General features: G+C 35.1%; 1 protein-coding gene across 10 annotated transcripts in view; it reads right to left on the reverse strand.

Annotated features, from left to right (window-relative positions):
* LOC143228773 (allene oxide synthase-lipoxygenase protein-like) overlaps window positions 1-17,389 on the reverse strand; it is a 141,841-nt gene that overhangs the window by 81,273 nt on the left and 43,179 nt on the right. For 5 of the 10 annotated variants that reach the window (XM_076460122.1, XM_076460117.1, XM_076460121.1 and 2 more), the window contains 2 exons: window positions 12,893-12,985; window positions 7,977-8,037 (listed from right to left, as the gene is read on the reverse strand). The exons of the other annotated variants lie outside the window; for them this stretch is intronic. In XM_076460122.1, the coding sequence (XP_076316237.1) occupies window positions 7,977-8,037; window positions 12,893-12,985 (154 nt within the window). The remainder of the gene's footprint in view (window positions 1-7,976; window positions 8,038-12,892; window positions 12,986-17,389) is intronic. 10 annotated transcript variants of the gene reach the window in all.

Genomic DNA, 17,389 nt, shown 5'->3' on the forward strand with positions numbered 1-17,389 from the left:
CTAGTAAGTAATGTAGAGTAAGCCGTGTTAATAATGACAATGGTATCTAGTAAGTAATGTATAGTGAGCTGTGTGAATAATGACAATGGTATCTAGTAAGTAATGTATAGTCAACTGTGTTAATCATGACAATGGTATCTAGTAAGTAATGTATAGTCAACTGTGTTAATAGTGACAATGGTATCTAGTAAGTAATGTACAGTAAGCTGTGTTAATAATGACAATGGTATCTAGTAAGTTATGTATAGTAAGCTGTATTAATAATGACAATGGTATCTAGTAAGTAATGTATAGCCAACTGTGTTAATAATGACAATGGTACCTAGTAAGTAATGTAGAGTAAGCCGTGTTAATAATGACAATGGTATCTAGTAAGTAATGTATAGTGAGCTGTATTAATAATGACAATGGTACCTAGTAAGTAATGTAGAGTAAGCTGTGTTAATAATGACAATGGTATCTAGTAAGTAATGTATAGTGAGCTGTGTTAATAATGACAATGGTATCTAGTAAGTAATGTATAGTCAACTGTGTTAATCATGACAATGGTATCTAGTAAGTAATGTATAGTCAACTGTGTTAATAGTGACAATGGTATCTAGTAAGTAATGTACAGTAAGCTGTGTTAATAGTGACAATGGTACTTGGTAAGTAATCTACAGTAAGCTGTGTTAATAGTGACAATGGTACTTGGTAAGTAATCTACAGTAAGCTGTGTTAATAGTGACAATGGTACTTGGTAAGTAATCTACAGTAAGCTGTGTTAATAGTGACAATGGTACTTGGTAAGTAATCTACAGTAAGCTGTGTTAATAGTGACAATGGTACTTGGTAAGTAATCTACAGTAAGCTGTGTTAATAGTGACAATGGTATCTAGTAAGTAATCTACAGTAAGCTGTGTTAATAGTGACAATGGTATCTAGTAAGTAATCTACAGTAAGCTGTGTTAATAGTGACAATGGTATCTAGTAAGTAATCTACAGTAAGCTGTGTTATAGTGACAATGGTACTTGGTAAGTAATCTACAGTAAGCTGTGTTAATAATGACAATGGTACTTGGTAAGTAATCTACAGTAAGCTGTGTTAATAGTGACAATGGTATCTAGTAAGTAATCTACAGTAAGCTGTGTTATAGTGACAATGGTACTTGGTAAGTAATCTACAGTAAGCTGTGTTAATAGTGACAATGGTACTTGGTAAGTAATCTACAGTAAGCTGTGTTAATAGTGACAATGGTACTTGGTAAGTAATCTACAGTAAGCTGTGTTAATAGTGACAATGGTATCTAGTAAGTAATCTACAGTAAGCTGTGTTAATAGTGACAATGGTATCTAGTAAGTAATCTACAGTAAGCTGTGTTAATAGTGACAATGGTATCTAGTAAGTAATCTACAGTAAGCTGTGTTATAGTGACAATGGTACTTGGTAAGTAATCTACAGTAAGCTGTTAATAGTGACAATGGTATCTAGTAAGTAATCTACAGTAAGCTGTGTTATAGTGACAATGGTACTTGGTAAGTAATCTACAGTAAGCTGTGTTAATAGTGACAATGGTATCTAGTAAGTAATCTACAGTAAGCTGTGTTATAGTGACAGTGGTATCTAGTAAGTAATCTACAGTAAGCTGTGTTATAGTGACAATGGTATCTAGTAAGTAATCTACAGTAAGCTGTGTTATAGTGACAATGGTACTTGGTAAGTAATCTACAGTAAGCTGTGTTAATAATGACAATGGTATCTAGTAAGTAATCTACAGTAAGCTGTGTTATAGTGACAATGGTACTTGGTAAGTAATCTACAGTAAGCTGTGTTAATAGTGACAATGGTACTTGGTAAGTAATCTACAGTAAGCTGTGTTAATAGTGACAATGGTACTTGGTAAGTAATCTACAGTAAGCTGTGTTAATAGTGACAATGGTATCTAGTAAGTAATCTACAGTAAGCTGTGTTATAGTGACAATGGTACTTGGTAAGTAATCTACAGTAAGCTGTGTTAATAGTGACAATGGTATCTAGTAAGTAATCTACAGTAAGCTGTGTTATAGTGACAATGGTATCTAGTAAGTAATCTACAGTAAGCTGTGTTAATAGTGACAATGGTATCTAGTAAGTAATCTACAGTAAGCTGTGTTAATAGTGACAATGGTATCTAGTAAGTAATCTACAGTAAGCTGTGTTAATAGTGACAATGGTATCTAGTAAGTAATCTACAGTAAGCTGTGTTAATAGTGACAATGGTATCTAGTAAGTAAATCTACAGTAAGCTGTGTTAATAGTGACAATGGTATCTAGTAAGTAATCTACAGTAAGCTGTGTTATAGTGACAATGGTACCTGGTAAGTAATCTACAGTAAGCTGTGTTAATAGTGACAGTGGTATCTAGTAAGTAATCTACAGTAAGCTGTGTTATAGTGACAATGGTATCTAGTAAGTAATCTACAGTAAGCTGTGTTATAGTGACAATGGTATCTAGTAAGTAATCTACAGTAAGCTGTGTTATAGTGACAATGGTACCTGGTAAGTAATCCACAGTAAGCTGTGTTAATAATGACAATGGTATCTAGTAAGTAATCTACAGTAAGCTGTGTTAATAGTGACAATGGTATCTAGTAAGTAATCTACAGTAAGCTGTGTTATAGTGACAATGGTACTTGGTAAGTAATCTACAGTAAGCTGTGTTAATAGTGACAGTGGTATCTAGTAAGTAATCTACAGTAAGCTGTGTTATAGTGACAGTGGTATCTAGTAAGTAATCTACAGTAAGCTGTGTTATAGTGACAATGGTATCTAGTAAGTAATCTACAGTAAGCTGTGTTATAGTGACAATGGTACTTGGTAAGTAATCTACAGTAAGCTGTGTTAATAATGACAATGGTATCTAGTAAGTAATCTACAGTAAGCTGTGTTATAGTGACAATGGTACTTGGTAAGTAATCTACAGTAAGCTGTGTTAATAATGACAATGGTATCTAGTAAGTAATCTACAGTAAGCTGTGTTATAGTGACAATGGTACTTGGTAAGTAATCTACAGTAAGCTGTGTTATAGTGACAATGGTACTTGGTAAGTAATCTACAGTAAGCTGTGTTAATAGTGACATATCTGTGTTAATAGTGACATATCTGTGTTATAGTGACATATCTGTGTTAATAGTGACATATCTGTGTTATAGTGACATATCTGTGTTAATAGTGACATATCTGTGTTATAGTGACATATCTGTGTTATAGTGACATATCTGTGTTAATAGTGACATATCTGTGTTATAGTGACATATCTGTGTTATAGTGACATATCTGTGTTAATAGTGACATATCTGTGTTAATAGTGACATATCTGTTATAGTGACATATCTGTGTTATAGTGACATATCTGTGTTATAGTGACATATCTGTGTTAATAGTGACATATCTGTGTTATAGTGACATATCTGTGTTATAGTGACATATCTGTGTTATAGTGACATATCTGTGTTAATAGTGACATATCTGTGTTATAGTGACATATCTGTTATAGTGACATATCTGTGTTAATAGTGACATATCTGTGTTAATAGTGACATATCTGTTATAGTGACATATCTGTGTTATAGTGACATATCTGTGTTATAGTGACATATCTGTGTTAATAGTGACATATCTGTGTTATAGTGACATATCTGTGTTAATAGTGACATATCTGTGTTATAGTGACATATCTGTGTTATAGTGACATATCTGTGTTATAGTGACATATCTGTGTTAATAGTGACATATCTGTGTTATAGTGACATATCCTCTACCAACATAAATGAGATGTAAAGCTTATCATTTCGTCGACTTGTGTCCGGTTTTTTGTTTAAAGGTTAAAGGTTATCAGAGTGACATAAGCTGAAGATGTATACTATTCTTCCTGTTTATTTTAAATAAGTTTTCGTTTTTTCTAGATCTCTGTGAAGTTCACAGAGCGAAAGTTGTCAAGTTCTAATGTTCACAGAGCGAGTGTTGTCAAGTTCTAATGTTCACAGAGCGAGTGTTGTCAAGTTTTAATGTTCACAGAGCGAGTGTTGTCAAGTTCTAATGTTCACAGAGCGAGTGTTGCCAAGCTGTAATGTTCACGGAGCGAGTGTTGTCAAGTTCTAATGTTCACAGAGCGAGTGTTGTCAAGTTCTAATGTTCACAGATCGAGTGTTGTCAAGTTCTAATGTTCACAGAGCGAGTGTTGTCAAGTTCTGTTGTTCACAGAGCGAGTGTTGTCAAGTTCTAATGTTCACAGAGCGAGTGTTATCAAGTTCTAATGTACACAGAGCGAGTGTTGTCAAGTTCTAATGTTCACGGAGCGAGTGTTGTCAAGTTCTGTTGTTCACAGAGCGAGTGTTGTCAAGTTATAATGTACACAGAGCGAGTGTTGTCAAGTTCTGTTGTTCACAGAGCGAGTGTTGTCAAGTTCTAATGTTCACAGAGCGAGTGTTGTCAAGTTCTAATGTACACAGAGCGAGTGTTGTCAAGTTCTAATGTACACAGAGCGAGTGTTGTCAAGCTCTAATGTTCACGGAGCGAATGTTGTCAAGTTCTAATGTTCACAGAGCGAGTGTTGTCAAATCTGTTATCCACAGAGCGAGTGTTGTCAAGTTCTAATGTTCACAGAGTGAGTGTTGTCATGTTCTAATGTTCACAGAGCGAGTCTTGTCAAGTTTTAATATTCACAGAGCGAGTGTTGTCAAGTTCTAATGTTCACAGAGCGAGTGTTGTCAAGTTCTAATGTTCACAGAGGGAGTGTTGTCAAGTTCTAATGTTCACAGAGCGAATGTTGTCAAGTTCTAATGTTCACAGAGCGAGTGTTGTCAAGTTCTAATGTTCACAGAGCGAGTGTTGTCAAGTTCTAATGTTCACAGAGCGAGTGTTGTCAAATTCTGTTATCCACAGAGCGAGTGTTGTCAAGTTCTAATGTTCACAGAGTGAGTGTTGTCATGTTCTAATGTTCACAGAGCGAGTGTTGTCAAGTTTTAATATTCGCAGAGCGAGTATTGTCAAGTTCTAATGTTCACAGAGCGAGTGTTGTCAAGTTCTATTGTTCACAGAGAGAGTGTTGTCAAGTTCTAATGTTCACAGAGTTAGTGTTGTGAAGTTCTAATGTTCACAGAGCGAGTGTTGTCAAGTTCTAATGTTTACAGAGCGAGTGTTGCCAAGTTCTGTTGTTCACAGAGTGAGTGTTGTCAAGTTCTAATGTTCACAGAGCGAGTGTTGTCAAGTTCTAATGTTTACAGAGCGAGTGTTGCCAAGTTCTGTTGTTCACGGAGCGAGTGTTGTCAAGTTCTAATGTTCACAGAGTGAGTGTTGTCAAGTTCTATTGTTCACAGAGAGAGTGTTGTCAAGTTCTAATGTTCACAGAGTGAGTGTTGTCAAGTTCTAATGTTCACAGAGCGAGTGTTGTCAAGTTCTGTTGTTCACAGAGTGAGTGTTGTCAAGTTCTAATGTTCACAGAGTGAGTGTTGTCAAGTTCTGTTGTTCACAGAGTGAGTGTTGTCAAGTTCTAATGTTCACAGAGTGAGTGTTGTCAAGTTCTAATGTTCACAGAGCGAGTGGATCAGTGTTGTCCTTTTTCCAATAACAGATTCCATGTTTGATTCTGACGTACGTAAAACACAGATAAAACAAATATCCAGTTCATACACTTGTGTTAAACAAGTTTAATGTGTTTTTTCTTATTTCTTGTAAACTAAACACTTGAATAACCATGATACAAACACGTGTTGTAGAATGTACTACATGCTAATAACTACTGTAATATTAGTTTAATTATAAGGGGTAATTGTGAATGAAGCCTCATGTTAAAGTGGTCATTTGTGTTCAAATTACTTATCGTGGGAAACAAAACTTCATCTAAGTCACACACTACAAAACGAGTTTTATTTATAAAAGTTTTGAATGCTACAGAACTTAGAAACTTGAAAACACCCACTCTCTCGTCCAGAGAAGTCGGTGCTTCCTTGACTGTTCAAAGTAAGAAATCAACCCTCTCAATGCACAAAAACAGTTTTCTTACAAAATAGCATTTTTTTTCCCTTATCTTCTAACAGTATAAAGTTAGTGACTTCATTAAATTGTCACTCAATGGGTAGTGACTTTACTTACATGACTGATTATGAATGACGGGGCCTGAAATGGTCAGGTGGTTGAGGCGTTCAACTCGTAATCTGAGGGTCGCGGGTTCAAATCCCCGTCGCACCAAACATGCTCGCCCTTTCAGCCGTGGGGGTTATAATGTTACGGTCAATACCACCATTCGTTGGTAAAAGAGTAGCCCAAGAGTTGGCAGTGGGTGGTGATGACTAGTTGCCTTCCCTCTAGTCTTATACTGCCAAATTAGGGACGGCTAGCTCAGATAACCCTCGTGTAGATTTGCGCGAAATTTCAAAACAAACAAACCATATGAATGACAGAAAGAAAGCATGTTCTATTAGTTCTTTTTTAATATACTGTACCGTGCCCAAACTTTAGTGAGTAACACTTGTAATTTCACAATGCGCCTGTAATGAAATTCAGTTCACTATGTTACCTACTATAATTTATCTCAGACGAGTCACCGATTTAATATGCTGTGCATTACGATTTCAAATCGCCACAAATGTTTAATTTAGAAATTAATCGAACGTTAACACGCATCAAATATATAATATTTAACAACATTCATACACACAGTTTCTTTCTGAACGCAAGTGTATTTTAATATACAAATAATAATAAATTTATAATAATGGTTATTACAAATAATGATTTGTATAAAAACCTTTTAAAAACTTACAATAAAATTACTGAGTTCTATCTGGTCTAGCACTAAATATTTTATCAAGGCTTCATGTTGATGAATTGAGGTGATATAGGTATGGTTTGTTTAATGGGTGAGCTAACTATCTCTATTCTAGTCTGGCCTCACCCAGTTTCAAGCTGATTTTTCACCAAGAAAGATATCTAATGTCTCCATGGAAATACTAAAATCTGTAGTTAATTATCTCAAGTTGAACAGTTTGTAATGTTCAAAATATATAAACGTTCGTAGTTTTCAGATTAATAACCGTTTGTCACACTTGTAGTTTCCGAGGTATATAGTATAGCAAACCAACAACATTATACTGTTTCTCCGCACTGCATGGTTACCTATTATTAACTTTAAGGCCAGGTCATCAAGAGTTCAGCAGGCAGTAATACTGGTTATCTCTAGTATTTTATGTACACACACACAGTTCATTGTTGATTCCTATGCTCAAGAATCTTCTACAAATTTAGTGAACAGGTGAAAATCTTGCAGTACATATTTAACACTATAAGTTACGTTCGTTCTTAATATAAAGTTAACTTACACAAACTTCAATGTTAGAATAAATATATAATAGTAAATTCGTTACAACTAACATAAGTTTTCTTAAGATATAATTATCTTAAACACTGGGGGTTTCTTTATAATTTTCCTGTACTTGTTCCTGCTATAAAGTTAGTTTAATTATTTCAATAAAAATTATTTTCCTCTCACCTTTCTGGCCTCGAACTCATTAAAAATGGTTTAACTCACCTTTCTGGCCTCAAAATCATTAAGAATATTTCACTCACCTTTCTGGCCTCAAAACCATTAGGGATGATTTCACTCACCTTTCTGGCCTCAAAACCATTAGGGATGATTTCACTCACCTTTCTGGCCTCAAAAGCATTAGGGATGGTTTCACTCACCTTTCTGGCCTCAAAACCATTAGGGATGGTTTCACTCACCTTTCTGACCTGGAAGTCATTAGGGATGGTTTCACTCACCTTTCTGACCTGGAAGTCATTAGGGATGGTTTCACTCACCTTTCTGACCTGGAAGTCATTAGGGATGGTTTCACTCACCTTTCTGGCCTCAAAACCATTAGGGATGGTTTCACTCACCTTTCTGACCTGGAAGTCATTAGGGATGGTTTCACTCACCTTTCTGACCTGGAAGTCATTAGGGATGGTTTCACTCACCTTTCTGACCTGGAAGTCTTTAGGAATAATGCCATTGATATCAAGTCTCCATTTCTCAAAACTATGAAGAGAACAAAACCTGTGTTATAAACACTATAAATCACATTTAAAATTACAGTCAATGTTTTAAGACAGTTTCTTCAAACCACTGTTTTATAATCAGTCACAAATCATAACATTTACATTTGTTGATGTCCATAATAGAACAGAAAGAAAACTTAAGATTATAAGATTACTAAGTGGTGATGAAGGAGAACGGTCGTAGTGCCAATGTGTATAGACACCTAAAATCAATATAAACCAGAAGTCAGAAATGGGGAATTTGTAATATGTCCGTATAACACAAGAAACTAATCAGTTGTTGTATGGTAATAGAGATAAGATGTTTTAGTGGAAAAAACTATGAATGTAAATGTTACAGTGAGAATAACTCATATATTAACTGTTGTTTTAAAGTAAGGACCTAGTGGTTAACTTGCATCTTGTAGACTTTGTGTAATTCTCAAGTGATATATTAACTGTTGTTTTAAAGTAAGCACCTAGTGGCTAACTTGAATCTTGTAGACTTTGTATAACTCTCAAGTGATATATTAGCTGTTGTTTCAAAGTAAGCACCTAGTGGCTAACTTGAATCTTGTAGACTTTGTATAACTCTCAAGTGATATATTAGCTGTTGTTTCAAAGTAAGCACCTAGTGGCTAACTTGCACCTTATAGGCTTTGTGTAACTCTCTAGTGATATATTAACTGTTGTTTCAAAGAAAGCACCTAGTGACTAACTTGCATCTTGTAGACTTTGTATAACTCCCAAGTGATATATTAACTGTTGTTTCAAAGTAAGCACCTAGTGACTAACTTGCATCTTGTAGACTTTGTGTAACTCTCAAGTGATATATTAACTGTTGTTTTAAAGTAAGCACCTAGTGACTAACTTGCATCTTGTAGACTTTGTGTAACTCTCAAGTGATATATTAGCTGTTGTTTCAAAGTAAGCACCTAGTGGCTAACTTGCACCTTATAGACTTTGTGTAACTCTCAAGTGATATATTAACTGTTGTTTTAAAGTAAGCACCTAGTGGCTAACTTGCACCTTGTAGACTTTGTGTAACTCTCAAGTGATATATTAGCTGTTGTTTCAAAGTAAGCACCTAGTGGCTAACTTGCACCTCATAGACTTTGTGTAACTCTCAAGTGATATATTAACTGTTGTTTTAAAGTAAGCACCTAGTGGCTAACTTGCACCTTGTAGACTTTGTATAACTCTCAACTGATATATTAGCTGCTGTTTCAAAGTAAGCACCTAGTGGCTAACTTGCATCTTCTAGACTTTGTATAACTCTCAACTGATATATTAGCTGCTGTTTCAAAGTAAGCACCTAGTGGTTAACTTGCATCTTGTAGACTTTGTATAACTCTCAAGTGATATATTAGCTGTTGTTTCAAAGTAAGCACCTAGTGGCTAACTTGCACCTTATAGACTTTGTGTAACTCTCAAGTGATATATTAACTGTTGTTTTAAAGTAAGCACCTAGTGGCTAACTTGCACCTTGTAGACTTTGTGTAACTCTCAAGTGATATATTAGCTGTTGTTTCAAAGTAAGCACCTAGTGGCTAACTTGCACCTTATAGACTTTGTGTAACTCTCAAGTGATATATTAACTGTTGTTTTAAAGTAAGCACCTAGTGGCTAACTTGCACCTTGTAGACTTTGTATAACTCTCAACTGATATATTAGCTGCTGTTTCAAAGTAAGCACCTAGTGGCTAACTTGCATCTTCTAGACTTTGTATAACTCTCAACTGATATATTAGCTGCTGTTTCAAAATAAGCACCTAGTGGTTAACTTGCATCTTCTAGACTTTGTATAACTCTCAAGTGATATATTAGCTGTTGTTTCAAAGTAAGCACCTAGTGGCTAACTTGCACCTTATAGACTTTGTGTAACTCTCAAGTGATATATTAACTGTTGTTTTAAAGTAAGCACCTAGTGGCTAACTTGCACCTTGTAGACTTTGTGTAACTCTCAAGTGATATATTAGCTGTTGTTTCAAAGTAAGCACCTAGTGGCTAACTTGCACCTTATAGACTTTGTGTAACTCTCAAGTGATATATTAACTGTTGTTTTAAAGTAAGCACCTAGTGGCTAACTTGCACCTTGTAGACTTTGTATAACTCTCAACTGATATATTAGCTGCTGTTTCAAAGTAAGCACCTAGTGGCTAACTTGCATCTTCTAGACTTTGTATAACTCTCAAGTGATATATTAACTGTTGTTTTAAAGTAAGCACCTAGTGACTAACTTGCACCTTATAGACTTTGTGTAACTCTCAACTGATATATTAGCTGCTGTTTCAAAGTAAGCACCTAGTGGTTAACTTGCATCTTCTAGACTTTGTGTAACTCTCAAGTGATATATTAGCTGTTGTTTCAAAGTAAGCACCTAGTGGCTAACTTGCACCTTATAGACTTTGTGTAACTCTCAAGTGATATATTAACTGTTGTTTTAAAGTAAGCACCTAGTGGCTAACTTGCACCTTGTAGACTTTGTATAACTCTCAACTGATATATTAGCTGTTGTTTCAAAGTAAGCACCTAGTGGCTAACTTGCACCTTGTAGACTTTGTATAACTCTCAAGTGATTGCACAATGACTTTCTGAATATTTTTTTTATTTAGTTATGTAATTATTGTGTGGCAGAAGACATTCTCCACCAGTAACCTTAATACTGAACAAATGTACCACAGCAGATGAAGATAAAATAACACTGAGATGCTACAGTTTACTGTTATTACTAAAAGTTATTTTAAGATGCTACAGTTTACTGTTATTACTAAAAGTTATTTTAAGATGCTACAGTTTACTGTTATTACTAAAAGTTATTTTAAGATGCTACAGTTTACTGTTATTACTAAAAGTTATTTTAAGATGCTACAGTTTACTGCTATTACTAAAAGTTATTTCAAGATGCTACAGTTTACTGTTATTACTAAAAGTTATTTTAAGATGCTACAGTTTACTGTTATTACTAAAGTTATTTTAAGATGCTACAGTTTACTGTTATTACTAAAAGTTATTTTAAGATGCTACAGTTTACTGTTATTACTAAAAGTTATTTTAAGATGCTACAGTTTACTGTTATTACTAAAAGTTATTTTAAGATGCTACAGTTTACTGTTATTACTAAAAGTTATTTTAAGATGCTACAGTTTACTGCTATTACTAAAAGTTATTTTAAGATGCTACAGTTTACTGTTATTACTAAAAGTTATTTTAAGATGCTACAGTTTACTGTTATTACTAAAGTTATTTTAAGATGCTACAGTTTACTGTTATTACTAAAAGTTATTTTAAGATGCTACAGTTTACTGTTATTACTAAAGTTATTTTAAGATGCTACAGTTTACTGTTATTACTAAAAGTTATTTTAAGATGCTACAGTTTACTGTTATTACTAAAAGTTATTTTAAGATGCTACAGTTTACTGTTATTACTAAAAGTTATTTTAAGATGCTACAGTTTACTCTTATTACTAAAAGTTATTTTAAGATGCTACAGTTTACTGTTATTACTAAAAGTTATTTTAAGATGCTACATTTTACTGTTACTACTAAAAGTTATTTTAAGATGCTACAGTTTACTGTTATTACTAAAAGTTATTTTAAGATGCTACAGTTTACTGTTATTACTAAAAGTTATTTTAAAATGCTACAGTTTACTGCTATTACTAAGAGTTATTTTAAGATGCTACAGTTTACTGCTATTACTAAGAGTTATTTTAAGATGCTACAGTTTACTGTTATTACTAAAAGTTATTTTAAGATGCTACAGTTTACTGTTATTACTAAAAGTTATTTTAAGATGCTACAGTTTACTGTTATTACTAAAAGTTATTTTAAGATGCTACAGTTTACTGTTATTACTAAAAGTTATTTTAAGATGCTACAGTTTACTGTTATTACTAAAAGTTATTTTAAGATGCTTACTGTTATTACTAAAAGTTATTTTAAGATGCTACAGTTTACTGTTATTACTAAAAGTTATTTTAAGATGCTACAGTTTACTGTTATTACTAAAAGTTATTTTAAGATGCTATAGTTTACTGCTATTACTAAAAGTTATTTTAAGATGCTACAGTTTACTGTTATTACTAAAAGTTATTTTAAGATGCTACAGTTTACTGCTATTACTAAAGTTATTTTAAGATGCTACAGTTTACTGTTATTACTAAAAGTTATTTTAAGATGCTACAGTTTACTGTTATTACTAAAAGTTATTTTAAGATGCTACAGTTTACTGTTATTACTAAAAGTTATTTTAAGATGCTACAGTTTACTGTTATTACTAAAAGTTATTTTAAGATGCTACAGTTTACTGTTATTACTAAAAGTTATTTTAAGATGCTACAGTTTACTGTTATTACTAAAAGTTATTTTAAGATGCTACAGTTTACTGTTATTACTAAAAGTTATTTTAAGATGCTACAGTTTACTGTTATTACTAATAGTTGTCTTATTGTCGATTATGATCTATTTTTCCGTTTTCTGTGTTTCTAAGTGCTGCTCTCAACTTGGCTTAACCTGTATTGACTACTCTGTAACATGAAGAGCACAAGCTGTAGAGAACTGTTTTCACCCTTTCGTAGCAAGTCAGTTCTCGCAGTGTACAGTCGAACCGAGCACAATATAACGTCAGTTATTTTTTAAATAAAAAACATCTTATAATATTTAATCCGTGTTTGTTTGTCGTATTTTATATGTTATTCTATGACCCATAATGACACTTTATAATGGTTTTATTTCACGAGAAAATTCATAAATCAAACTGTGAACGTAGCTAACTTACAATTGCACATGTAATGCATCATCAGAATCGGCTCAGATTTAACAACAGTTAAATGTAAGTTACTACAGTACTTACCTTCTTTTAATCAGCTCAAACATTCCACACCGACCAACAGTCATGGTTTGGTCAACCCATCCGTTCACAGACAAAAGTTTGTCTAATCCTCGCCTACGTAGGAATATAGGTCTCAATAACAGCTTGTTATTACTGTATTTATATTATAAATATTAAGCTACGAATAATTTTCAGATGATTTTCGTGTTATTTGCCAAAGAGATGCTAATTAAACAACAAAAATTTTAAAAATAATAATAATTCTCAAAGGCCCAGCATGGCCAAGCGTGCTAAGGCGTTTGACTCGTAATTCGAGGGTCGCGGGTTCGAATCCCGGTCGCACCAAACATGCTCGTCCTTTCAACCGTGGGGGCGTTATAATGTCACAATCAATCCCAATATTCGTTGGTAAAAGAGTAGCCCAAGAGTTGGCGGTGGGTGGTGATGACTAGCTGCCCTCCCTCTGGTCTTACACTACTAAATTAGGGACAGCTAGCGCAGATAGCCTTCGAGTAGCTTTGCGCGAAATTCAAAACGTGGTAACGTATAAACTAATGTTAGTCACGTAAAATATTGTTTAAAAAAACGTTGTTGTTTTGAATTAAGCACAAAGCTACTACTCAATGGGCTATCTATGTTCTGCCCATTACGGGTACCGAAACCCGGTTTTTAGCGTTGTAAGTCCGCAGACACACCGCTGAGCCACTAGGGGGCTTTAAAAAAGTAAAAGAAAAAATTACATTTTTTTATCAGTTATTAAAAGCAGAAAAATTAGGTTCAATAAACCCACAACACAACTTGGTTAAATAAGCCCACAACACAACTAGGTTGAATAAACCCACAACACAACTAGGTTGAATAAACCCACAACACAACTTGGTTAAATAAACCCACAGCACAACTTGGTTAAATATACCCACAGCACAACTTGGTTAAATATACCCACAGCACAACTTGGTTAAATAAACCCACAGCACAACTTGGTTAAATAAACCCACAGCACAACTTGGTTAAATAAGCCCACAACACAACTTGGTTGAATAAACCCACAACACAACTAGGTTGAATTTGTTATTCTTTATCAGTTCTAGTTTTTCGCTGTTTATACGTTATTATTCAAGTATAATAGACAGTTCTGTTGCGTGTAATTTAATCTTAAGATACAACTGAAGAAATCTGTGTATTTCTTTCCAAATAAAAAATATTATAACTTTTCAATAAAATTATATTGTTACTGAATTTTATATTAATACCGCTCTGAAAACAAAGGAAAGGAATTTCATTTTCGTTTCATTGGAGTAATAAGTTATTTTTAACATACTATACGTAACATAAATGGTACACTGATAATTTGGTTGGTTTGGCATTTTATGGCGCAAAACAACTAGGCTAACAGTGTTAATACCCATAAGAGCCGTTCTGAAATACAATTAGTCTCTCTGTGCCAAACATGTGTGTATTGTTTCGCATAGCAAAGCCAGAACAGGCTATATCGGAGCCCACCGAGACGCCAAACATCCGGTAAAAAGGTAAAAGTAAAGTAAACTTATTAAAATGCATAAAAATAAATGAAGGTAAAACAAAACAAAACAAAGTTTAAGTTTTGAATGAAAAACATAAATAACATTAAATACAATTTTTATATCTAGTCTACTGCAGTATGAGAGAAACTACAGTAATACAAGTTGTAAAGGACTTTCTGTATCATAATGATCATAACTCGCCAGGATGACTAACGGGTAAGTACAAACAACAGCGTTAGTCACCTGAAGTTGGTCTTTCAAGTCCTGGTTTCGGGTTATTTTACATAACGGCTGTTTTCAGAAAGTAAAGTAATACAAGTTTTAAGACTTTCTTTAGCAAAATTTTAATTATTATAACCCGCCAGGATGACTCACAGATAAGTACAAACAACAGCGTTAGTCATCTGAAGTTGGTCTTTCCAGTCCAGGTTTCAGGTTATTTTACATAACGGCCATTTTCTAATTTCAACTCGAACTTATTGTACTTTTGATTCTTAAAAGGGAATCACATTAAAAAGGTTCTAATTTACAAATCAAAAACTTAAATAGCATTAAAAGGATTAATGGCCTTTAAATAACTAAAAACATTTGTAAGGTAGACAGTGTCACCATCACCAATAACACTGTCTAACATTGCGGATAAACCTCGAGACAAAATGTTTAAAATGGTGCTTTCGTTGAGAGTCGTAAGGACGGCAATAGAGTAAAACGTGACTTATTGTGACCTGAGTGTCACACAGACAACACACTGGTACATCAGTCCCAGATAAAAGGAAACGATGAGTTAAAAAAACTGTGACCAATGTGTAGTCTAGTCAGAACAACTTCCTCTTTCCGAACCTTACGGAAGCAAGATGGCCAAAGTCCAATACAGAGTTTTATTTGGAAAAGCTTGTTTTCACGTTGCTGAATACAGGGCCATAGTCCAGGTATGGAACAGGCATAGCAGTCATAATGCCAGAGCAGACAGATTTAGCTGCGGTATAGGCGAGCTAGTTCCAGTGAATACCAACATGGCCAGGTATCCAGAAAAACTGGATAGAAGTAGATGTTAATATTAAATGGGCCAGTCGGTTTCGAATATCAGTGAGAACTAACGTGAAGCGATTCCAGGGCCAGTAGAGAACTAAGTGAGTCAGTATAAATAGTGAAGTTGAGTACTGCTTAGCTTCAATATGATCCAGGGCAAGAGAAATGACATACAGTTCAGCAGTAAACCTGTAGAGGGGATTCTGTGCACCTGATTTCGAACAATCTGTATAAATAGGTATGGAAGGATGGTTCGAAAGATGTCTCCAGCAAATAACAGACAGTATTTCCAATCGGGAGTATCTGCTTTTCTCATATGACTTAAAGAAAGGTCACATTTGGGAATTGTAATAAGCCATGGTGGGATGGGCTGACCAGTGGATATAGCAATGTTATCCAAGGACAGGCCCAATTCATCCAACTGCGCCTGGATACGAAGGCCAAAAGGAACAATGGCAGATCGTCTGTTCTGAAAAAGTATGACCTATTGAGGGAGGAAGACACAACCCCAGGTGGGATGCTGTGCTAAGTATACAAGTTTTGAACCATACAGTAAAGACAGTTGCAAATGGCTAAAGTGTAGAGGACATTCATGAGACTGTAGAAGCTCTTGGATCGGGAAGTGCAGAAAGCTCCGGTGCCAAAGTTTCTGATGATGAATAGGGTCCATCATCTTCAAGGCCAAAGTCCTGGCAGAACCATAGACCAGTGATCCATAGTCGAGTTTTGATCGAATAAGAACACGATATATCTTTAGCATAGAACATAGATTCGCTCCCCAAGTGGTGGAAGAGAGGACACGGAGGATGTTCAGTGCTCTTGTACATTTGACTCGCAGCTGCTTGATGTGTGGTATAAAGGTCAGCTTACGGTCAAAGATAAGCCCAAGAAATTTGTCTCAGGAACCAAAGGTAGCACAGCTTCACCGATACGGAGTGCAGAATCAGGGTGAATACCCCGTTGGCGGCAAAAGTGCATGCAAATGGTTTTAGAGAGAGAGAAGTTAAAACCGTTTGCTGTGGTCCACTTCAATAAATGATTAAGGGCAGTTTGTAGCAGCCGCTCAGTATACCTCATGTTCGACGACTGACACGAGATGTGAAAGTCGTCGACATAGAGCCCTGTTGAAACAGTGAGAAGGGGTTGTTCAGTGATGACATTAATCTTTATACTGAAAAGTGTGACACTCAAGAAACAGCCCTGAGGGACTCCAAGTTCCTGTAGGAAAGAACGGGAAAGTGTCGAACCCACACGAACTTGGAATCTCATGTCCATTAAAAAAAATGAATAATAATGGACAAATGACCACCTAACCCATATAAATGGAGGTCTCGCAAAATGCCATACCTCCATGTTGTATCATAAATCTTCTAAAGGTCAAAGAATATTGATACAAGATGTTGTTGTTTGAGAAAGGCTTCTCTGATTGACGTTTCAAATCGAATCAGGTGGTCCATGGTGGAGTGCTGTCATCGGAAGCCACACTGGGTGGGCGAGAGGAGGTTACTTGATTCGAGGAATCAAATAAGACGAGCATTAAACACACTCTCTAAGGTCTTATGGAGACAGCTCGTCAAAGCAATTGGACAGTAGTTTGAAGAAATCTTGGGATACTTCCCAGGCTTAGAGAAAGATAGGACAATAGACTGGCGCCAGGCATCAGGAAAAACATTATCCAGCCAGATCCAGTTAAAAAAATTCAGAAGAATAGTAAGAGAAGCAGGAGATAGATGGCGCAGCATCTCAGTGTACATCATCAGATCCGACCGATGTGCTGCCACACCGATGAAGGGCCAGTTTGAGTCCCACCAGTGTAAAGGGATGATTATAGTCGTACAGACAATCAGCTCGAAAGGAAAGAGGTGATTGTTCTACCCGAGTTTTAATGGTTAACAAGGTGAAAGATGAAGCAGAAGTGCTAGATACCCGGCAAAAGTGTTCACTTAGAGTATCGGCGGTGCTCCGG

Source organism: Tachypleus tridentatus, chromosome 10 (assembly GCF_004210375.1).
Source record: "Tachypleus tridentatus isolate NWPU-2018 chromosome 10, ASM421037v1, whole genome shotgun sequence".
NCBI classification, from domain to species: domain Eukaryota; kingdom Metazoa; phylum Arthropoda; class Merostomata; order Xiphosura; family Limulidae; genus Tachypleus; species Tachypleus tridentatus.